Source organism: Mastigoproctus giganteus, chromosome 6, assembly GCF_048544385.1.
Source record: "Mastigoproctus giganteus isolate SK-2022 chromosome 6, ASM4854438v1, whole genome shotgun sequence".
NCBI classification, from domain to species: domain Eukaryota; kingdom Metazoa; phylum Arthropoda; class Arachnida; order Uropygi; family Thelyphonidae; genus Mastigoproctus; species Mastigoproctus giganteus.
In genome coordinates this window covers 62,576,939-62,602,667 of record NC_143580.1, presented here as the reverse complement: position 1 = coordinate 62,602,667, position 25,729 = coordinate 62,576,939, and the positions used below count along the sequence as shown (strand labels likewise).

At 35.4% G+C, this 25,729-nt stretch overlaps 1 protein-coding gene across 2 annotated transcripts in view; it reads left to right on the top strand.

Moving 5' to 3' along the window:
* The window catches only part of hyd (E3 ubiquitin-protein ligase hyd), a 670,489-nt gene that overhangs the window by 548,745 nt on the left and 96,015 nt on the right, over window positions 1-25,729 (top strand). For both annotated transcript variants that reach the window (XM_090375987.1, XM_090375986.1), the window contains exon 39: window positions 9,362-9,550. In XM_090375987.1, the coding sequence (XP_090232113.1) occupies window positions 9,362-9,550 (189 nt within the window). The remainder of the gene's footprint in view (window positions 1-9,361; window positions 9,551-25,729) is intronic.

Sequence of the window (25,729 nt, the reverse complement as noted above, 5' to 3'; positions counted from 1 at the left end):
TGAGCCTTGCACAATCTCTCCAGGGCAGAATTGATCGACAAGGCTCTCATCATATACTCCCTCCTATCGTGTCTGGGCAGAATTGCGGACACTTTCAAATTCAACCCTAACTCACGGCTTTTTTTTCTGCATTATCCTGTACTTGTTAAGTAATTCTGCCGGTCTCCTACTCTTAATATCATTTTTTTCAATGCGTACAACAATATCATCCTTTGTGCCCTTAAAGGATGATATCTGCCCTACAACGTCATCAACCTTTGACCCTGGCAGACATTCCCTGGTCCTGTTCCATCTATCCTTTTTGGCCAATATGTTCCCCGTTTCCCTGACAATAGTTCCAACAACAACTAGTTCCTTTGGGACCAGCGCATTCTGCCTTGAGGGTTGCCGCTGTGTTGCGTGATGTTCAAGTGCAAGCTCTGGCATTGATGTGGGCAGCTGATAGGCCCCTCAATTTAAATCCTTCAAGAGCATCCACCCTGTCCTTGAAGCTCTCATATAAGCCCATAACAATGCCGAGTTGGCACCTGATTTCCTCGCACTCCTTACATTGCACACACACACACACAAAGACATTCCCCTTGGCAATATCATGTCGCGTTCCTGATTGCTCCACAAACATCAAACAAGCAGTGCATTCCAATAGACTGTGATTCAGAGGACAACTGCCCCCCCCCCCCTCCTCAGTTCTACCCTGAGCCACAGCACTTCCACTAGTTTGAGCCTTTTGCTTTGCTGCTCTGGTCTAAGTCATGATTTCTATTCAAGTTCAATAAAATTCCAATACAAAATATAACCCTAAACCTATATTCCAATGCAGTTATAACACCATATATATGTATTTCGGTATTGAATATTATCTCCGAGTTAAGTTGTATGACTTTCTTATCCCTGTCAACTTATATGTATTAATTTATGATGTTACGTTTGTAATAACTAGGTTGCTATATTATTTAGTTAAAGAAGTACAATTCAATTTACAATTAAATTTAATAAGATTAATAAATTTTACTGATTAATTGATACTACTATACTCGTTATCTAGTTTTCTGTTAAACCTTACACTAGCACACTTTATATCATATAATGGCGGCAAGTTATGGACGGTTAATCTACAGACACGGTATTATTTACTTTCCAAATCGAGCAGCAGTGCATAGCACACGCTTCTTGATTAGACCGGGGTTCGAGCCCATCACCACCAAATATGGAGGATGCGGAAAGGTCAGTGAATGACCACCGCATATCCCCGGAGCAATATGGCCTTAGTTGCTAATGCTCCTAAAAACCAAATAACAACAACAACTTTCCAAATCGCGCTATCTAAATTCAAAATAAACCGCAGAGCTTGACTAGGTCTGTAAGCTACTTATAGAAAATAATTTAATCTAACAATTAAGTCAATAAAGCGGCTAAGTATAATTAAAAACTTAATCTCTATCTAACTTCAATTTAAACTAAAATATTGTTACTAGGAATATAAAGCAACTCTAAAAAATAAATGAATATGCCAATTTTAGTCAATAATAAAGCGTAAACTTCTCTATTTGCTGGAGCCGTAAAAACTTTGCCTGTTCAGATGTACTCTCACACCCAGTCCCCATATACTTCCTGATGCAGCCAAGTTTGATGAATTATTTATGTATCTTATTCATTTTGGAATATATGACTTTCTCTAATATTGTTAAGTAACTATGATAATTTAATTAAACAAATTGAAAGGCTCTTGTGTTGTGAAGTTGCTCTATTACTGCTATTGCACTCATTAACCATGCTGTTATGATCTATGACATATATGAACTAGAACCATATCTGTGACTCCTTGTCAACTTTTACAAGTGAATAGTGTTGGATTCTTTATGAAAAAAAAATTTTTGTGGTTTAATGATTTTTTTTTTTTTTTTTTAGTATCCATTGGTTAATCTGTTTATTGTATGCACTTCATTGCTTTTGAATTTGGATGCCAATGTATTTGTTCTTACTTTTAAAAAAAGAACCCTCTGGACTATTTCTGCCAGTGTATTGCCCTACCTTTTCGGTTAGCAGTAAGCGATTTTTATGTATGTTAAAAAAGGAGATCAGTATGGTGTTTTGAGCAATGTGATGACATCTTACTCCTCCGTGCTGTCCCATGGAGTAGTAGATAGGATGGGATACATTAATAGTTCCTGTTAACATGCAATATAGCTGTGTTTTCTATTTTAACAAATATTTAGGGAACCCTTCTGTATAAAAGGCCCAGGTATTTATACCCACTCTTGCCTCTCATTATTTAATTTTTTATTTATTTATATTATTTTATGTAACTTGTTTACTATGATTAATCACTTATAAACTTACTTGGTATTAGTAATAAACTGAAAGCCTAGTAATAATATTCACCATATAGTGCAAGGAAGCCACAGGCTTTTGCTACACTGGCAAAAAAAAAAAAAAAAAAAAAAGTAGGTAAGAATATACGAATTATATGCTTCCCTCCTCACACAGGTAACTATTCAATTGACCTTTGAATTTATTCCAACTGTCGGCCTCAGCTCAACTACCTGCGAGGGCAACTTGTTCCAGCCATCAGTGACTTGCTGGCTAAAAACTTCCTACAGTCTAATCTAAACCTCAACTCCTGTAATTTGAATTTATGATCCCTAGTTCTGGAATTCTTTCTGACAGCAAGAATTCCACCTTCATTCATTTTACTAATCCCTCTCTGTGCCTTATAAATCTCAATCAGGTCACCTCTGAGGTGCATGGTTGCCCATCACTGTAGCCCACTTAATTGGAGTCTTTCCTCGTACAGTCATCCTTCTGTTGATCTCACTTGAACACAGTATTCCAAATGTGGTTTTACCATTTTATGTATATATTTCATGTTTGAACTTTAGATTTGAATTCAACTTAGCAGCCATTGACTATTAAGAAAACAATGCAACACAAAAAAATTGTTTGAGGTCTCAGAACTATTCAGAGGGCTACACATAACCCATTTCTGCCAGTTTGATAACTCTGCTACAATAAATACTTCTATTATAATTTTGGTTTCACTATTTTTCTTCAGTTCAACTACTGCATTGTAATTTGTCTTCTACCTTGTACATTGTCAAAAAGGAAGTCAGTTGACAATAATATATTTGTAGCTTATCTTGACAATCTTCACGGAGATCAAATCAATTTTTAGATACCAAAACATTTTAATTTCAGTTACCAAACTTTAACATGAGAATGAAATTGTAAACCATAAATAAAACCTCCTTCTGGGTAAATAACTAACGAGACAAATTTAGATAAGGAAAAGTTAGATATTTAGTCTTACTAAAATTTATTGACAGTTCAAGAGATTAGCATATTCACTAAATGCCAATAAAGAATACCAAGTAATTTTAATCCAAGTTCCATTGCCTCTCTTGAGTTTTTCAAAATTGTCATTGCATAAACTAAATGTTACCAAGAGGGGATGATGTGTGACTAATGTGATCATGAGAGAGTTAATAAATGTAAAACCATAGAGCAGTCTTAATGGATGATTCATCTATCCAAAGACATCAGAATTGTCAGACAACTCACCCAGGAAAATCAGAAAATAAACAAGTCAGCATATGAAACAAAAGCTGGATTTGCATTAAAACGGAGTGCAAAAGCAAAAACAGAATAAAATGGGTGCACCAACCTACTTTAGTGAAAATAATTCCATTATTAGAAATGTAAATCGTGATAGAAATGTAAATCAGAATTAACTTAAAAAAATTAAATATTTGCTCCACAATGAATAAATAATCCTGATGTAAAAACCAAAGAAAGGAAATCTTGATGGAATCAGAGGCCATCATAATATCAAGAAAAATTGCATAGACACTACATTTGTCTTTCCACAATTGATACATACTCCTGAAACTAAATAATTAAAACTTGTAGCCACTGACCAACCAGATAATGCATAATAATGAATGCCAGTAGGTTCCACAATGAAGACGTAAAGTATAAGTACCTTCAACAAGAGTTTTCAATAAGCTTCAGTAACTAATAGCAGTAAGTGCATAATGTTGAGGAACTCGGGGATATTTTATGAACTGCTACCACACAATGTGCAGAAAAATTTTGGTACATATCCAAACGAGATTCCTTGGCTCAGTTAATTAAAATTTCTAACTCATTCTTATAAAAAAATATCCTGCAATTTTATCAAAACTAGTAGCTATATTAAGAAGTAATGCTTTTATAGTTTTTTTTTTATATCATGTTTATTAACTGTGTAATATCCTACACATTTTGCATATCAGCCTAAAAACACACTTGTGCAAATATAATGCACACATTGCAGAATGTCCTTAGATGCCAATGCACTATATTAATAATAACAACCTATTTATTAAAGTGAACATTACCAAGAAGGGACAACATTTGATTAATATGATCATGGGAAAGTTAATGTGCTTGGAACTGTGTATATTTTAACAGTTGGATCATCCATTCCAAGACATCAGAATTATCGTCAGCTCACCTAGAGAAGCTAAAACAAAATCCCTATGAGCCTTACAGGAAGCATAAACTATGATATGTAAATGTCTTAAAAGCTCTAAAAGTACATTGCTGCTGAAGAATCAAGGATTATACATATCTTTAGAAAAGCTATTTTTAAAAAAAATAAAGAATTAAGCCACACAACATTCCACTACTTTTTTGAAGTTTGAAAATTGCTAAAGAAATAAGGATTCATTCAGATATGAAGTATTTTTGAATTGAAATTACTTCCTTAAAGTGATTCTGTGAAATAAACATTCTGTTGAGAGGTTCTAGTTTGTAAGTACATTATTCTGTTAGAACAAAACAACAGATAGTACCTGCTCTGACACCTTGGCAACTATGACTTATTGGTAAAGTCATTGTCACTTTCATTATTTTAATTTAATAATGAAAGTTCTAGATTTTTCTGGAGATTCATCTCCTCTTAGTGTCATGTCTTATCAATAGCTGAATATTGTATGAAATGGAACATTTGGGTAGTACCACATCCTCTCTACTTCCTGACCTGCTGCCTTTGGTTTCATCCTCTTTTCTAGACTGAAAGCTCAACTTAAAGGAAGATTGAAAATGAGAAGAACATTTTTGAAAATACAACAAGGTTACTGAAAGCCATTCCAAAAAGATTTAATTCTGATATGCTTAAATAAGTGACAGACACTGCTTGGAACCCCACCATTTTAGAACTAGTAAATGGTTGAATCCCAGTGTATTTTAATATATATCCCCATCTTCCAAGATTATCATCATTGCAAAGAGGGAGGAGGAATGTAAAACACACAGGACAAGTGAATGTAGATTCACTTGTCCTGTGTGTTTTGTATAGCATAGAGTAGCTTTTGTACATGCATACATACATACATACATACATGCACTCATCAGGGTAGATCATATCCACAATACAATACTAAACAGTAGTAATTATAATAACTAGTATGGCCTCCATAACAGTCTGGTGGTTTTTTCCATTCATCACTGATTAGTTCAAATCCTATCAAGTGATTAAAGACCTTTTCACTTGTTCCTGTAGTTAACTGATCTCAAGTGGAGGCATAGGATTTCTACCTCTGCATTGGAACACATATTGCTTTGCTTGGCAGTGAACTAACAATAAATTAAAATAATGAAAGTTCTAGATTTTTCTGGAGATTATCATTTAATAAAATGTTTTAGTGATCTTTTTTTGGGGGGGCAAGACATTGTTCTGAATGAAGTCAAAATGGAATGAATATTAAGCTTAGATACAATACCTGCCTGTGCAAAATTGCATTTCTTGAAATGATTTCAATTCTGAGTAAGATAACTACTCATAATATTTTGAATTATCTGTTTCACTTCATTTTAAGTATATTTTAAATTTAATTATTTAATGAACTATCTAAAAATTAAACTCCTGTTTATTCTATTCCTAAAATAATGTAAATGGAACATACAGATATGGCTCTTCATACATGCATTTTGATATACAGATATACAGGATGTTATGATACACAGGGTGTATCATAGCATGTGGGACCCACTTCAATGATGGATTTAGGACCTAAAAATGTTTTTAAAAAGTTCATGTAAACTTAGGTCAGATTTCGCCTTGTTTCTGAGTTACAGCCATTTTTGTGTTCCAGCAATTCTTTCCACAAACTGAGTTAGCATAATTGGCTCCATTAGCTGTTTACAAACAATGATCAATATCTCATACAGGGACATGCTGTGGTTATGTAAACAAGGTCCCATAATATTCTTTGAGTGATTTCAGTTATTCTTCCTAACAAGGACACTAAATTTGGAACTTGTTATTAACATTTTGTTACTGTACATTGCTGATGTTGGAGTCTTGTTCAAATTGAGAAATTGCAGGCAAGGTGCCTGTACGCAGAAAACTTCCCTAATCGTCATTTGCCAAATAAGAAGACCTTTAAGAGAATACCTGAGTGCTTTTTGGAAACTGGTTCATTTAGAAAAATAAGTTTCAGATGGTGGTAGACACATCAGCACCAGAACTGTTGATTTGGAAGAACAGATGCTCAATCACATTGAAGAAAATAATCACGAAGAACCCAAAGGATAGCAACTGCACAGAACATAGGACATACGACTGTGGATTATTTTACATGACCAGCAGCTTTATCCATATCATCTTAAGAGAATATAAGGACTTGCTGAAGCAGACTTCTCGCCACGAGAAGCTTTATATACTTGGTGTCTGCAGATGTGTGCTCGTGGCTAGCATTTCCTGTGTGCTGTACTGTTTACTGATGAAGCTGGATTTGCTGGGGTTGGTGTGGTCACTTTTCACAATGCTTATCGATGGGCTGAAGACAATCCCCATGCCATTATTCAATTAAGACACCAGCAACAATTTGGTATGAATGTATAGGCAGGAATAATTGACAACAATTTAATCAGGACTGTTATTAACATTAGTGGAGGCATATGATGCAAGAAAGCAAGCTTATACAGCATCAGCAAAAAAAAAAAAAAAAAAAAAGAAACCTTCCCATTTCACCCATCCATTAATTCCAAATTTTCTCTAGTTCTGCCTTGAATTTATTTGAGCTATGAACTTCCATAGCGACAGATGGAAGTCTGTTCCCGCTGGCTAAAGGCAAATTTCTGCACATCTATTTGAAAACTGTCTTTCCTCAATTTCAGTTTCTGCCCCCTCAGGTTTGTAATCTGAGCAAGAGGAAGAATCCCAGCATTGAGCCTGCTCAATGCATTCAAAGCCTTATACACCTCAATCAGATCGCCTCGCAGGTGCCTACTCACCAGATGCTGCAATTTGCAGAATTTAAGCCTTTCTTCATAAGAGCACCCCTTCGTTTCTCTCACCAGTCTTGTTGCCCTTCTCAATACTTGTTATAGCAACTCTGCATCCTTCCTAAAATTTGGCTTTCAGACCTGTACACAATACTCAAGGTGTGGCCTCACCATTGCCTTATACAAGGAGATAATTACCTCCTTATCCCTGCTCACAAAATTCCTGTATATCATTGACAAGACCCAATGACCTCTGGCAGCCTGTCTACACTGTTCAGAAAGCCTCATGTCTGACTGCACAATTACCCCCATGTCTCTTTCATTCTCCACTACTGTGAGTGTAACACCACCAAGTTGATACATTTGTCTGGAGTTACTGCTACCCATATGCAGTACTTTGCATTTGTCAATGTTAAACTTCAGTTGCCATTTCTCAGCCCATTGGCCCGATTTCTCCAGGTCCTGTTGCAGTAGCATACTGCCATTACTGTTATTAACAATCCTGCCAACCTTTGTATCATCTGCAAACTTTAATATTAAGCTTGATATACCTTCATCAATATCATTGATAAATATACAAAACAACAATGGGCCCAACACTGAACCCTGGGAGCACCGCTAATAACATTAGTCCACGAAGAGCAGTGTCCATTGTAGCAACTTGCCCTTAATGCCATACTGCTCCAATCTGAACAGTAGTCTTGTATGTGCAACAGTATCAAAAACTTTCCTGAAATTGAAGTATATGATATGTTCTGCCTGGGAGATTAACAGGAGCATTCTGCTACAATATTTTAAGGGAACATTTACGTGAGTTATTGGAAGAAGTTACACTTGATGTCATTCATCACTTGGTTTATGCATGTGGTGCTCTACCTCATGTTAGCCATGTCACTAGAAACTTTTTGGATGAGTGATTTCCTAATAAATGGATAGGTTGTGCAGGACCCATTGCCTGGCCTGTATGCTTTCTGATCCTGAATCCACTCGATTTTTACTTGTTTGGGGCCATCTGAAAGTCATGAACTGTTTATTCCACACCAAATGATAACATTGTAGTGCTCCACCAACATGTGGAACTTTTGAGCAGGTCAGTGGGTCTATTATGGGGCATTTTCAGGTGCATGATGGTCATTTTGAGCATTTCCTGCAAATATAAGCAGATAATTGCTGTAACTCAGAAATAAGGCAAAATTAAACATGTTTACATGATTTTTTTATTTTTATTTATTTTTTTTTTTATTGTTTATAGGTCCTAAATTGATCCCTGAAGTGGGTCCTACATGTTATGTTGCACACTGTTTAATGAGTTTTGGACAAATTATACAAACAATAAATTATTTGGCCTAGTTGATATTTGAAAAAAAAAAAAAAAAAAGAATAAATATATACAAAAATGTGTTTATTTAATTATTTTTCCTCAAGTTTTAAATGCTTATGGAAATATTAAGGTCTCATCAGTAAGAACTCCACTGTTTTAATGAGTTGCTTTGATATCATACTACTTTTAAACAAATAATATCACCAAGAGGCTATTCTGCTGTTTGTTTAAAAGATGGGACACTGCCGTTCTAACAGCCTGTTTCAGGGTTGGTCATCATAGAGTTGGTTGATGTAAGCTGCCACTCTGTGTATGAAGGGATACCTTAAAAATCAAAAAATAGTTTTAGCTACTGTACTTTAATTTATCAAGTATCTCTTAATATACCAATTAGCACTTCACATGGATGACTTCTTTTTTGGCTATTTTTTCTGGAAATTGCTACTAGAGCTGGCATTCTATATGATGAGTGGTCACTAAGTTCCTTAAACAGGGGCTGTCATAGCAGACATATTGTAAAATATTCTTTTGGTGATATATTTGTTTGGAAAAAGTTCAGTGTACCATGAGTCATAAGAATTTAGCAATTAGTTATGCAGTTTAAACTGTGCATGCCAAAAAAAAACACTTATAAGGACAAGGTAGTCCAGCACTTCTTACAAGTTTAAAAGTAATTGTTGGTGATATCTGTTTGCATAATGTATGGGGGGGAAAGAATCTGTCTCTGCTATAACTGATAATGCATTGCATAAATTTATTTTGCATTTGTAGATTGAACGAGATAGAACTTCCCTATTGCAGCAAACTTTTAAAGAATTAAATACTCAATATAACAACTACAGTCGACGAAATACAGCTGGGACACCGCCACTTACTGTTTCTCGAGTTAAAGTCACATTTAAGGATGAACCAGGTGAAGGTAGCGGAGTGGCAAGAAGTTTTTATACTGCTATTGCTGAGGTAATAATTAACAGTAATAATATTGTTTTCATTGTTGCTGATAATCAATTTTTAAGTCTACCTATCATTGATTTTAAATTCCTCACATAAATAGTTTTCTGTTATATGCTTTGCAAGTTAAAAGGCACTTAAAAAGTGATGTAATTCGTATTAACTACTTGATTTCATAAGCTTCCTAAACCTACTGTAAATTATCATTCTTTTTGTCAAATGTCTGTTAGCTTTTTGATGCAGAATTTGCACACTTAAAATATTTTTACAAAATTAATATAAAACATAACTGAATGATTTTCTATAAGATGCCAACTACAGGGAGACTGCAATTATTGTCCATAGATGAAGTATTATAAATTGGAGTTGTATTCTCAACTGCTTAGAAACACATTTTGCATCAAAGTTGTTAAAAATAAATATATTCATTATCATGATTTTTAAGAAAATACACAAGTGCAAGTAATGCCATAAATGTTTATTTAATCTTACAGTAAAACCTCACTAATTCAAACAATCCATAATTTTGATTGCCTTCTATTTTTGTGTTTGTATTTTATTTGTATGGAACAGATTTTTTATAAGCAAAAAAAAAACTGATGATGCAGTTCCAAGCTTTTTTCAGAATTGTTTCACAATCACTTTGTAAAAGAAGTAAATATATTCAAAAGTAGAAATGAAATGCAAATGAAAACATTATGGCATTGTTATTTTTGAATAATGCACCTGCATATCCTTCCACTGAAATATTATCTAGTGAGAGTAGCAATGTCAAATGCCCACTGAAATATTATCTAGTGACAGTAGCAATGTCAAATGCCTTTCTTTATCTCCCAGAAACCAAGGCCCTCATGCACTGTGTGGATCAGAGAGTCATGTTCAGATGCACCATTTGTTTTGAAGGAAGTAATTGTGTAGAGTGTTTGGTTTTTGCTTTTTTTTTTTTTTTTTTTTTTTTTTAACTCACGACACATGAAATAAGATTTTTTAAAAAAAACATGGCCAGTATTAAGAATTATAAGTGCTAATTTACTGCTGTATTGCAAATTAAATGAAGTAAAGCAGAGTAAAAGGGTGCTATTAAACGATGGTCTTATTGATTTAGATAAAAATCAAAGGTGAAAAGTGTCAAAATGTATTGCTCAGCACTGGTGAAAAGGATATTAGTATGGAGGTTGTAAGAATGTGGCTATTTTGAAACCACATGTAGTTTGGTTTCAGTGACCATCCTCAGATAAACCATTGCTTTCTTCATAATTAATATTAGTCATTAGTTTTCTTTGATTTTAATATGATCTTTAACCTGGTGGTGGTAGTGGTGGCAGCAGCACCCCAAAGTGTAACAAAAATGGTCATTGATCACCTGACGTGTGCCCAACTTTTTATTTTTTTTATATATTTTTTTTAATTTTGGGAAAATGTTTTTGGGGTTTTTTTTGAATTCTATTTGAACAGTGCTACTATATACACTAAGTATTGCAATTCCTTAATGAATTGCAGTACTTAGTGTATATAACTTTTTAAAGTTATAATAAAAAAAATTTTTAAATATTCTGGTTTTTTTATAATTTATATATTCACAAAAACCAAGAAAACATGTTATACATAAAATAGAAACATTCATCTTATTGTCTTTCCCAGTTTCCAGTTTAAAAGACCATTAAGTGTGCAAAATTTCAAACATGTGCATGCAAATGCATTTTAGCTTCTTATGTATATAAATATTATTTTTTTAAAAAAACATGTATTATCAATACTATTAGTTATTGCTACTTTCAGGTTTACCTCAAACTTTATTTCAAATTTAGCATGCTTCACAGAATGCATAATTTGAAATTACATATGTTGCCTTCTGCAGAGTAGTATCCATCTTGAGAGAATATTGTGTTGTCTTTATTATGTGGAACTTTTGCAATAAATCTTTCAAAAATAACTAGGATAAGACTAGATATATTTATTGAACTGGTGTAAGAAGAAAAACAACCTGAAACTATAAACAAACACACAGCATAGGCACTTGACTGGTATCATGCCATTCTGTGGACTTACTTAACAAGTACAGGTCAATGTTGAAAAAAAAATTTGCGAGTTAGAGTTAATACTGAATGTCTACAATTCTGCTTAGACAAAGTAGGAGGGAGTATATGATGGGAGTCAATTCAGCCATGGAGAGATTGGGCAAGGCTTGTGGAGTAGAATTTTTTCAGCTGGTCTGTGCTTGTTAACAGCAGAGATTGTTTCTACAGGGATGGGATACTTAAATAGAAAGGGTGCAAGAATATTTGCTGATGCTATCGAGGCAGTGTTAGGTGGGTCGGAAAACTGCTGGCTTGGGGGGGGGGGGTTTCACAGACTAATTGATTAATAGTAGCCACAGGCAGACGTGAAAGTGATTCTTGCACTGCTTCTATTTTCTATTTGGAATGAGCAGCAGCTTAGAAAGGTAGGTGCTAGGGATTTCAAGGACTGTTGGGAGTCATCATGGAACAAGCAAATACATGGGTTGTGTTTGGGTAACTAAGAGTAAGAATAGGTGCATGTACACCAATGCTAATAGTGTAGTAAATAAATTTGATGAATTTGAGGGCTGGTGAAGACATCAAAGGCAAATATTGTTGAGATATCAGAGATGTGGTGTCACACAGAGATAAGGAATGTAGAATTGGAATTTGAGGACTACAATCTGTACAGAAAGGATAGAAAGGAGGAGGGGTCATGCTGGTAGTTAAGAAACACAAAACTAAGGAAGTGCATCCAATTGACATTGGTGGGCAGTGCAGTGTTCAGTCAGTTTTGTGTGACCTAAGTACTGGGAAAGCAAAATTCAGTGTAGGAGTGTATTATAGGCTTAATGACTCTGATGAGTACAATGAACAGCTGTACAGAGGAAAATCGAGTGGGCCAGTAAATCAGATTGTCTTATAATGGGCGATTTTATCTTCTCAGATATAGACTGGAACTTGTGAGTTGGTCACTCAAACTAGGGTGCCTCCGTATCCAGGTGGGCAGGAGCAGCAGTGCATAGCACACGCTTCTTGATTAGACTGGAGTTGGAGCCCGTGACCACCAAATATGGAGGATGCAGAAAGGTCAGGAAATGACCACTGCATATTCCCGGAGCAATATGGCCTTAGTTGCTAATGCTCCTAAAAACAAAATAACAAACAAACACTCACACTAGCAAGAACTTTTGTGGATTTATTCAATGGTTGTTTTCTATAGCTGCATGTTCGAGAGGCAACTAGAGGGACTTTATACTCTTGATCTGATTATCAGCAGTGATTATTTATGCAATATGAACCTGCAGATAAAGGAACCACTAGGTGGCAGTGATCACAGTGTACTAATGTGGGATTTACTCTAAGATATAACCACCATCTGGGGTAAAGAGAAGGGTTTTTGCTTTCGTGAAGGTGACTACAGTGGTCTCAGATAGTTTTTAAATTCTATACAGTGGGACCAACTGATGCTGTTACCAACAGATGAATTAATGAGACTCGTGGCAGAGAAGAAAAATGCATGGGATGCATATAAATTATCAGGAGACACAAATGCTTATGGTAAATATAAGATAGTCTGTAATCAAGTCACAAAGGAGGTTTGGCAAGCAAAGGCAGATTACAAGAAATCTTTGGCAAAGAAACAAAGAATGTAAAGAAAAACATTGAAGACCTCTTTACTTACGTAAACTCTAGAAGATTGGGGATGAATGAGATTGGTCCACTTCATATCAATGGTTTGATTGTTGATGATTCCACTCAGGTAACTGACTAACTGAATGAATATTTTGCCTCTACATTCACACATGAAGAATTCTGTAGGGAAGTGGAAACCAGAAGCTTATCAAACTCTAACAGGGAGTTAAATGATTTTGTAATACCTGAGAGCAAAGTGGAGGAGAAATTGTTATACTACTAAATTTAAATCAAAAGTTTTAGAAAAACAATAATTTCAAATCAATAAATAAGAAAAATCCACTTAGCGGCTTTGAACACGACCGTCTCTCAAGTGTAGGAGTAGTTTTGTGTGTAGAATGAAAGGGACTTGGGGGTGGTTGTGCAGGCAGATATGAAGTTCTCTGAGCAGTGCAGACGGGCTGCAAGAGTAGCGCATGGAGTATTGTCAATGATATACAGGAATTTTTCCAGCAGGGATAGAGAGGTGATTATTCCATTGTATAAGGCAATGGTCAGGCCACACCTAGAGTACTGTATACAGGTCTGGAGGCCTCATTTCAAGAAGGATGTAGAGCTGCTGGAACGAGTACAGAGAAGGGCAACAAGATTAGTGAATGGAACAAAGGGGTGCTCTTACGAAGAAAGGCTTAAGTTTTGCAAATTACAGTGTCTGGAGACTAGGCACCAGCGAGGTGATCTGATAGAGGTGTATAAAGCCTTGAATGGTTTAAGCATGCTCAATGCTGATGGGATTCTTCCTCTAGCTCAGAAAAATCACCTGAGAGGGCATAAATTCAAATTGAGGAAAGACAGGTGTAGGATAGACGTGCGGAAATTTGCCTTTAGCCAGCGGGTGGTTGGTTGGTGGAACAGACTCCCATCCCTTGTGGTGGAGGTTGATAGCCTAAATAAGTTTAAGGCTCAGCTGGACAGGTATTTTGAACGAACAGAGGGGTGAAGTGGAAGTGGGTTTTTTTTTTTTTTTTTTTTGGCTGATGCTGCATAAGCTTGCTTTCTTGCATCAAATGCCTCTACTAATGCTAAAAATGCTAATTGTTGAAGTTAAACATAAGAAAGGCACTTGGGGTGGATGGGATCTATCCAGTGATAATAAAGTAGGCAGCAAAAGAAGTAAGGAAACCTTAGCCATAATTATGAGAGCATCCTTGGACTCAGGGGAGTCACCACGGACTGGACATGTGCAAATGTATCCTCAATTCACAACGGGGGATTGAAAGGTGTCACGAGTAATTACAGGCCTGTTAATTTAGCTTCTGTTTGGGGGAAAATAATGGAGTCACTGGTTAAAGAAACACTGCAGGATCATCTAGAAAGACTGCATTTATAATTCAAACACAGCATGGGTTTGTTAAGGGGAAGTCTTGTCTGACCAATTTAATTTGATACTATGATGTGGTCACAAAGGAACTGAATGCAAAAAATAATTCTGATATCATATACTTGGATTTTACGAAAGCTTTTGATCTGTTGCAATTGGAAGACTACTGTACAAGTTGAAACAGTATGGCATTAGGGGCAATTGCTACAATGGAGTGTGGTAATCAATGGATACTACTCTTCGTGGACTAATGTTATTAGTGGAGTTCCCCAGGGGTCTGTGTCGGGCCCATTGTTGTTTTCTGTGTTTATCAATGAAATTGATGAAGGTATATCAGGCTTAATGTCCAAGTTTTGTGACAATGTGAATGTTGGCAGGGTTGTTAAGGACAGTATGCTACTGCAACAGGATCAAGAAAATTTGAACATATCGTCTGAGAGGTGGCAAATGAAGTTTAACATTGACAAATGCAAAGTTCTGCATATGGTAGCAGTAACCCCAGAATAACATACCAACTGTGGGGTATATCAGACTCAGCATAGTGGAGAATGAAAAAAGACCTGGGGGTAATTGTGCAGTAAGATATGAAGTTTTCTGAGCATTGCAGAGTAGCATTGCACAGGCTGCAAGAGTAGCTCATGGGTTCTTGTCAATGATATTTAGGAATTTTGCTAGAAGGGATGAGAAGGTAATTATCCCCATGTATAAGACAACGGTCAGGCCACACCTTGAATAATGCATACAGGTCTGGAAGCTTTGTTTTAGGAAAGATGTTGAGCTGTTAGAATGAGTACAATGAAGGGCAACAAGATTAGTGAGTGGAACAAAGAGTTGCTGTTACCAAGATAGGCGCAAGTTATGCAAATTGCAGAGCTTTCAAACTATGCACCTGCAAGGTGATCTGATTGATGTGTATAAGGCCTTGAATGGTTTGAGCAATTCAGTGCTGATGGGATTCTTCTTCATGCTCAGATTACTCACCTGAGGGGGCATAAATTCAAATTGAGGAAAGACAGTTGTAGAATATATGTGCAGAAATTGGAGTTTATCCAGCAGTTGGTTGATTGCTGGAATAAACATCCATCTGTTGTTGTGGAAGTTGACAGCTTAAATAAATTCAAGGCTAAACTAGACAAACTTTTGGAGTGAATGGGTGGATGAAATGGGAAGAGTTTTTCTTTTTGGCTGATGCTATATAAACTTCTTTCTTGCATCATATGCCTCTACTAGTGCTCTGTGAGTAAAATGTGAAATTTTAAACATGTGCATGCACATATATTTCAGCATATTATGTATATTCAATACTATTAGTTACTTCAGTTTTCAGGTTTATTTCAAAATTTATTTTGAATATGGCATGCTTCACACTGCACAAAATTTTGAAATTACATATGTTGCTTCCTGCAAAGAACTTTGAGAGAACATCAAGTTTTGTGTTTTCAGCCTTAATATGTGGAAACAATAAATCTTTCAAAAATAACCTGGATAATACGAGATATTTATTGAACTAGTGAAAGAAGAAACAAGTAATCTGAAACTATGAACAAACACAGCACAGGCACTTTTCCAAAATCATGCAACTCTTTAAGCAAAAAGTCATATCGGTGCAAAGACAGTGGCATATAATTTAATTGGTTCTCGCACACAATTTCTGTACTAAAACAGAATAAAATCACTTCAGAAACTATTGCAGTAGAAGTTTGGCTGTGTTTAAGAAGGTTCTTTTTGCTGTATCGTACTTCTTACTTAGTCTGGGGATGTCTCTTTTTTCTTCTTCTTCCCCTACTTCAATCTCTTTCCTCCCTCACCAAATCCTCTACTCTATGTTCCTTCTCCTTTCCTTATTTATTAAAATTTCACTAACTAAGGTTCTGGAAACCTTAGTTAGTGAAATTTTCCAGATAGTGGCCCCTGGTGCACTTCCATGTGGCTAAGGATGGGAGCCAAGGGGAGGAGACCAGGTGCCGGCACTGAACACTAAACACATTTGCGAGCATTGACTTCTGCTTTACAGATGCTACAGCAGCATGTAGGGGGAACCCTGGAGATCGCCTTAATTACAATGAACACTTTCAACACACTTTGTATTTAAGAATATAGCAAAATATTCAGATTTTTAATCATTGATTAACAATTTTAACATGGAAGCATTATTTTCAAGGGAACACCTATCAATTAACTCACTGCCACCATCACCATATTATTTTCTTAATTTTAAATAAATAACGAAAGAAAAAAATAAAAATTAAAATGCTGAGTGATGATGACAAATTTTAACACTACTACTACATGACCTTTTTTATCTATACCATTAGTTATATTGAAATTTGAAAAGTGTGGCAATTCAAAAAAAAAAAAAAAAAAAACTTACACTCAGAGGACTTTCTTAGATGACTGACATTATTTTAAAAATTTAAATAAATTGAAATCGAAAGTAGTATTAGAACAATACAGAAAATTGTATAAAATAATTCACCTTAATTTTAATTACTAATCTTTCCCCCCCCCCCCACCTTTCTGAGAACTTTTTCAAATCACATCACCATTCACGTGTGCGGCAAAAGTTCCTACTTGTTCATACTTGCCACTGTTATTTGGGTGCCTCTGTAGCCAGGTGGGCAGGAGCAGAAGTGTGTAGTACACGCTTCTTGATTAGACCGGAGTTCGAGCCCGTGACCGCCAAATATGGAAGATGTGGAAAGGTCAGGGAATGACCACCGCATATTCCTGGAGCAATATGGCCTTAGTTGCCAATGCTCCTAAAAACCAAATAACAAACAAATGCTCATGTGCAAAACAGGGCAAATGTTTGCCCCATCATCCTGATTAAACTGATTCCATATCATAGGCTCATTTCCATATCGATTTAGGAACTTTACAGTCACCTCATTAGACCATGCTATTTTTAAATCAGCATTACTGTTTGTCTGGTCTATCAGATTCTAGTTTTCTTTTTTTATTTCTCGAAAAAAAGTTTTTCTTTTAATTCTGCTAGAAGTATACTGATGCTTGACCATTTTATTAATGAATTAATATAATTTTTTTTTTTAACTGAAAAATGAAAAATATGAGATTTGTTACATCTGTTATTTTTAGCAAAACAAATTTTATTAATTCTGTTGAAAAAAAAATAATAATAAAGCATTTAAACATAAAGCTGTTAGTCTTCCTTTTTCAAGTTCGTAAAATCAGTATGCGCACTGGAATTCTGCTGAGCATGTACCAGGCAGAATTCCAAGGGCTCCATTAGATTCTCATGGACTCAAGTGCTTATTAAGTGCAGTTTTATTTGTTTAATAATAATTAAAAATGTAGTATTCTTTGACCACAAAAACAGTTATTTTTCTCTAAACAAAAAGCTTATTATTAATCCATGTTTAAACACGCATTACATGGACATACACGCACATTATATTAAAGTTGTTGAAATGTTGTAGTATACAGTGATACTAATCTTTAAAATCATTATGGTTTATTAAGTAAAATGGAGCAGAAATTAATATATTATTTATAATTTTAGACATGCATATTATGGTGTAGGATTAGAAATCATGTGAGATCAGATGACTTGTTCACTTGCAATACAGGCAGATCAAGCCTATATGGTGCTGACTAATGATACAACTTAAAAGCTAAAAACAGTATTATTGTCAATCCATTTTTGTTTGAGCAAAGAAATAACCAAACAAAATTAATTGCTTGTGCATACCTGTTTCTGTTGTTCCAATAACAGTGTTACCAATTATATTGCATATTAGTGATTTCGTTAATAATGTTTTTTTTTTTTTTTTGACGTAAAATTAGTGTCCAAAATTAATTGGTTAAATTTGTCATTAAAAGAGATAATAACAATAATTTCAGCAAACTGGTATTGGAACACAAAGTCCTGCTGGTAGGTATCAAATAAAACAATGCATACATTTACCAAGTTAAGTGTGTAGAACTCCAAACTTACAGTAATAGGCAATAAAAGAAGGGATTTGTATGCTGCTGGGTATATAATACATTCAAAAGCACTACCTAGCATTAGATGGGGGCTTTTCTGCATATATAATGCACTAATATATGTGCACTAATTTTGTCGGGAACTCCTTTTGGATTAATATTAAAAAATAACTATCCTTGGCACTTCTCTATATATATATTAAAAAAAAAAAAAAAAAGGCATTTTATTTATCCAAAATTTTGGATAAATTTGCTACACAATAATTGGTCATGATAAATATCCACATTCATAATAAGTGCTTTCCTCTTTCATTATAAGTAGAAATTCATTTCGTTGGGAGGATCTATATGCAAAAGAGGTGAAAGACTTGTGGAATTTGCCGAATCTCGGATGAACACTTTTCAAGAAAAGGGTGAACAGAAGGTGGACATGGAAGAGCCCAAATGGATTAACAACTAATGAAATCGACTTCATCCTCACTAATAGATGATATATTATGAATGATGTTGCCATCCTGAACAAAATAAATGTTGGAAGTGATCACAGAATGGTAAGATGCACACTTGATATAGATGTAAGAAAAGAAAGGAAAAAACTGACTCCAGTAAATAATACGAAGGTCTTTGAGATAACAGAAGAGGAAAAAAGCAGTATGTACTGGAACTTAAGAACAAGTTTGAGCTTCTGCAGACTGTTCAGGACCAAGATAGCGATGAGGAATACTACAACTTTCCGAAAGTGATAAAGCCCAAGAAACCTATAGGTAAAAAGAAATCTAAAGAATAAAAAATTAGTCAAGAAACACTTATCATGATGAACCAAAGACAACAAATGAAAAGCAAGATAAACACTGACAAGAACAAAATTAAGTATACTGAGTTATGCATAGCCATTAGAAAGAAACTCAGAGAGGACATAAGAAAAGTAGAACAAGCGTTAAGGGAAAACAAATGACTTAAATCAGCAGTTAGGAGCAATAATACAGAAAGACAAATGCTACTGCATCTGAAGAATAGTGATGGTGTACTTATAAAAAGCAGAGAAGGCATAATTGAAATAGCAGAAGAATACTATAAAAAAATTATATAAGGAGCGAGGAAATGATGCAAGCAGTGGGGAAGATGGATCACAAATTAGCAACACATACGACAAAACCCGATATCCTTCCTAATGAGGTTGAACCTGCATTGAAGAAAATGAAGAATCAGCAAGCCCCAGGTGAAGATGAAGTTACTGTAGAGTTGTTAAAATTGGGAGGAAGGGACTTAAAATGTGAAGACTTTTCACAAAATACATTAAGAAAGGCGTGACGCCTAAGGAGTGGAATAATGCAATCATAGTTTTGCTGCATAAGAAAGGAGGTAAATCAGAAATTGGAAATTATCGACCAATTAGCTTGTTGTCCCACCTCTACAAGTTATTCACAATGGTCATTACTAATAGATTAGAAAGAATACTTGATGAGAATCAGCCGAAAGAGCAAGCTGGCTTTAGGACAGGATTCTCAACTATGGATCACCTTCACGTAATATCGCAGCTAATAGAAAAAACAAATGAATATAAAGCACATTATGCCTGGCATTTGTGGATTATGAAAAGGCATTTGACTCAATTCAGCCTAAGGCAATGATTCAGGCACTGGAAATACAAGGCATAGACACCCCCATACATTATGATTTTGAAGAAAATATATGAGAATGTTACCACCTTTATTAGACTAGACAAAGACAGTAGCAAACTTAAAATTGAGAAAGGAGTTCGACAAGGAGACACAGTATCTCTGAAGTTGTTTACTGCTGCCCTTGAAGAAGCTTTCAGAAGATTGCAGTGGTCGCAGAATGGAGAGTACATAAATCATTTACGATTTGCAGATGACATTTTGATCATAAGCCACAATCCCAAAAAATTAGAGGAAAATCGTAATCAGTTATACAGAGTTAGTAAGGATTTTGGACTAAAGATGAATAAGACTAAAACAAAAGTAATGATGAACGAGTATGCCACAGAAAATGATATAATCATTGAAGGAACAGTAATTGAAAAGGTGGAGTCATATACTTATCTGGGACAAGTCATTAGCTGTAATAATGATAAATGGCTGGAAGTCAAGAGAAGAATAAATTTTGGATGGATAGCATGCAGAAAATATAGTCACATACTGAGAAGCAATATCCCAATTTGTCTGAAACAAAATAATGAACCAATGTATACTCCCCACCATGACTTGTGGAATTGATACTTGGATACTCGCCAAAAGAATAGAACTGGAGCTGAAAACTGCATAGCAAAGAATGGAATGAATTATATTAGGAATCAGACTATTAGATAAGAAGAGAAATACATGGATTAAGCAGCAAACACGAATAAAGGACATTCCTATCAAAACTAAAGAACTGAAATTCCTTGGGCAGGACACATAGCTCAAAGATATGACAAGAGGTGGACTAAGAAAATAATAGAATGGTACCCAAGGAGCTAGAAGAAAACCTGGAAGACAAGATGGAGATGGATAGATGAAATTCATGAGTTCATGGGTAGTAAATGGATGTCCATTGCACAAAACAGAAGGAACTAGAAAGTTGCTGGAGAGGCCTTCATCCTGCAGTGGATTGAAAATGGCTGACAATGATATATGCAATCTAGATTTGTTTGTTAATGATTGTATTTAATTAGTGGTATTTTAGTTAATTTTAATTTAATGTGGTCAGCAACTGCAGCCTATTACAATGCCAGGTGGCATTTGCAAAACTTCCTCTTTTCTTGCTTGCTATTGAAAGTGTATAGTTATCTAGACGAACCCAAAGCCCTACTGATGCATACCAGTAGGGCTTTAGGTTCCAATTCCAGTTTGCTGTAATTATTGTTATTATCTCCTTTAATGATAAATTTAATTAATATTAATTTTTGGATGCTAATTTTAGCTCCAAAAAAAAAAAAAAACTTGGTTTACTAACAAGAGCTCTAAAATGTAATATAATTGATTGAAAAAAAAACTCTTATTTGGACAACAGAAACAGGTACGCATGAGCCATTCAGTTTGTATGGTGGAATGTTCATGTGAATGAATGGATTGCTAGCAATATTTTTAATTTCTAACATTAGCTTAAACATGGGCAAATATGTTGCTACTCAGTTGTGCCTTTAGGCACTCATATCATTAGTTAGCAATATATAGGTATAATCCACCTGTATTGCAATGGAACAATTCATCTGATCTCATCACATAATGTCAGATTTCATCTGCATATATTGACTAATTGTATATAACAGCAGTAGTATTAGTACCACATATTAATAGACTAAGTTAAATAATTTTAATAATAGGTTTAATTCAATTGTATAGATGGATTTAATTAACATGGTAATTGCTAAAAGAAGTAGAGTTGTTAATGCTAAGCTAATCAAGTTTATGAATAGTACATCTGGTAATATGGCAATAAATTATTAGCTGTACCTAGCAAATAATTTTGCTATTAAGTTTGCAGATACCTCTGCTTTAGACTCTTATGGCCACGGGGTGCTGAGCCAGATAAATGGGGCAGTTCTCTGGCAGAACTGTCCTCAGAGACCCCTGAGCTTTCTTGGGAGAGCCCAAAAAAAAAAAAAAAAACAGTTTTTATTGAAATAGAACATAGGGATAGGTTTAGTAGGAAGAGGCACCCACCAGGCAAAATAGAAATAGGATATGGTGATTCATAGGAGGGGTGGAGTGCCCTCCTTAAAAAAAATAAAATAAATAAAATATTGAATGGATGTGCAAGGAAAATAGAGGTGTAAGGATTAGAAGGTACAGGGGAAGAATACTTATCTGGAATTTGGAAATTCCAGATAAGTATTCTTATCTTCCAGGTAAGTATTTGGAAAATCTGGAAAATGGCAGTGTGGGATAGGAATCTGTAAAACGTGGAATCATTAATGAACTCAAGACAGAAAATGTTTTGTTTGGTGACAATGGCAAGCGGATCTAGGACAACTTGCCGCAGCTGTCTGGGCACAGCCATCTCAGCATTACCCAACTTGGCACTAAATACAATATTTATTTATTAATATAGGTTTTAACTTTAACATAAAATTGCATTCAAATTAATTTAAAATTAACATAATGTAATTAAAAAAAAAAATTATGAAAATAGGATCACATGGGAATTCAACATAGATGGGGCTTAATTGTAGGCAAGGTATATAAAGACAGGTTTAAACAAGAAAAGTAATTATCAAATTCTTCAGTCTACTTAGGTTAAATTAATGTGAAATTTATATATATATATATTTAAAAATTGTAGCATTTACACATTCCATCTACAAATGGAAACAAAAATACTGTCTCAATGTGGGAAAAAAAGTTTACCAATGATGGATATTTGTATGAATTTGATAAAGTTGCCACATAAAAGATAGCCAGCTTTGGCAATGTGAGAGAGAAGATATGTGTAAAGCACCAATTCATGTTAGAAATGGTAAAATAGTCAAGTACATCAATATGCATTCGCACACCATCTCAGCTTGAAAAGTAGAAAGAGAAAGCACAGTTACAAAATAGAATTGCAGGCTATAGAAACTCTAGAAGAAAGATCACAGGTTATCAATGCATGTTTAGGTAATATTTCGGAAGCTTACCAAGGTGCCATGCCTAATCACAGTGCACTGAGAAAATTGGTGAGAAGCAAAAGAAACACTCTAGTGGCATATCCTGCTAATCTGTCAAACATAGAATCATTAGTGATTCCTAATAGTTTCCAAACCTATTTCTGTAATGAACTCAAGACAGAAAATTTGTTTGGTGACAGTGGCCAAGCTTCATGCAGAATTCATTTCTTTGGAAGACAAAGAAATGCATTTTTACTAAAAGAATCGGAAAAGTGGTATATTGAGGGCACTTTCAAAATTTCACAGACTTTGTTTTTACAAGTCTATGTTATTATGGAAAAAATGCATGGAGGTGTGCATCCAACGATGTATGCTCTTCTCTTGAATAAGCAGGTGCCTCCATAGCCAGGCGGGAAGGAGCAGCAGTGCGTAGCACATGCTTTTTGATTAGACCGGGGTTCGAGCCCATCACCACCAAATACGGAGGATGCGGAAAGGTCAGGGAATGACCACCGCATATCCTGGAGCAATATGGCCTTAGTTGCTAATGCTCCTAAAAAACAAACAAACAATCTCTTGAATAAGCTGTGATCTACATATGGCAGATTATTTGGTATGATTCTCCAGGTTCAATCCCGAATGCAACCTAGAAAACTTAATTGCAACTTTGAGGTAGTTACATTCAAGAGTATAAAGGAGCGTTTTCCCGCTTGCTGAATTCAGAATTTCATCTTACACACAATATGCAAAAACAACTTGCTTTCTGGGGCTTTCATATCAATGCAACAGTCACACACAATTTGTTCCAATTGAATACATCTACAAAACAATTGAATGCCTTTCTGATATTCTCCCTGATTAACTGCTACCTCTCCTTGATTGGTTTGAGGACAACTATGTAGTCAGAAAATAGATGAGGGAATGGTAGACATCCTCTGCTATTGTGGAATAAAGTTATATAGAAGAATTTTAAAACAATGAACGAACTAACAATCATATGTAAGCAGCACACAAAAGACTGCAGTGTATGCTAGGAGTAGAATATCCTAATAGTTTATCGATGGTTGCTTAAAGTTTAAAGAAGAGACCTTTGCTATGAGCAATTAATCTCAGGACAGAATATTCCCCTGAAATTGAAAAAATACAGAGAAGCATACACGAGGATACAAGCCATCATTAGAAATTAATAATTGAAATTGTATTGAATATTTGAGAGGCATTGTCCATAACTTTGAATTGTCAAACTAATTTGCAATATATCCTTTTTATACTTTTGTTTTAATGAAATTTTATGCAGAAAATCAGTATTTTATTACTGTTTAAAAATACTTTACTTTGTTTGTTTGCTTTTATTTTGACCTTTATCTACAAGTTTCAGAAAATGTAACTTGCCACCGAGTTTCATTATTTAAACATATGTCTTTATATACCTTGACTGAAATTTTTGTGTATTAATAAAGAAATATTGTACTTTGCATGAAGTTGGGTGGCACTAAGTTCAGTGTGGTTCAAGATGGCTGTGCCAAGTTGTCACATTCCATTCCTTAGGGGAGGCTCCTAGGATGGAAGTGACAGAAGAACAAAGTCGTAGGGACAGTGCAATCTTTGTGGTTGTTGCTTGGCCCAACCCCAGCAAGTTGATTCACACCTGAGTTGGGGGGGGGAATCCTGCATTAGAGCCAAGAGACTTGCTTCTGCAGTGTTATCCTGTGCCACTGGATTATAGCGTTTTCTGTCTGCTGAATCACCACTCACCTGAATCCAGGAGAGAAAAACATCCTGGGCCAGAGACAGGCATATCATCAGCAGCTAATATCAACCACTTCTTGATTAGACCGGGGTTCGAGCCCGTGAGCCACCAAATACGGAGGATGCAGAAAGGTCAGGGAATGACCACCACATATACCCGGAGCAATATGGCCTTAGTTGCTAATGCTACTAAAAACCAAATAACAACAACAACAGCTAATCCCACACTTAGCATTAGCATGAGGCATATGATGCAAAAAAAAAAAAAAAAACCCTTCCCGTTTCACCCATCCATTTACTCCAAAAATTTGTCTAGTTCAGTCTTTAATTTATTTAAGCTGTCAGCTTCTTCAATGACAGATGGAAGTTTGTTCCAGCAATCAACCCCCCCCCCCAGTTGTAGAATAGATGTGCAAATTTCTGCACATCTATTCTACAACTGTCTTTCCTCAATTTGAATTTATGCCCCTCAGGTGTGGAATCTGAGCAAGAGGAAGAATCCCATCAGCATTGAGTTTGCTCAAAACATGTAAAGACGTGTGTGTGTGTGTGTGTGTGTGTGTGTGTGTGTGTGTGTGTGTGTGTAGTGAAGAGAGGTTCCTCCGTCACTAGAGGAACCTCTTCCTTGGTGTACCATCAGTGCAATGTGGACTCTTGCATAGGGGCACAGTGAACAAACTTGTTCTATGCCCCATGCCTGTGAAGATGCCAGGAGCTGGAAACACCACCCTATACACCCACACTTACCACACTGCTGGCATTGGCACATACCTCATATAGATGCTACACCGGCTAATGAGGGAATCCCAGAGACCACCAAGAAACAAGAAATCTCCAGATGGTGCCTCTGTGTCAACAATGCTGACACCCAGCATGGTGTGATGAATTCA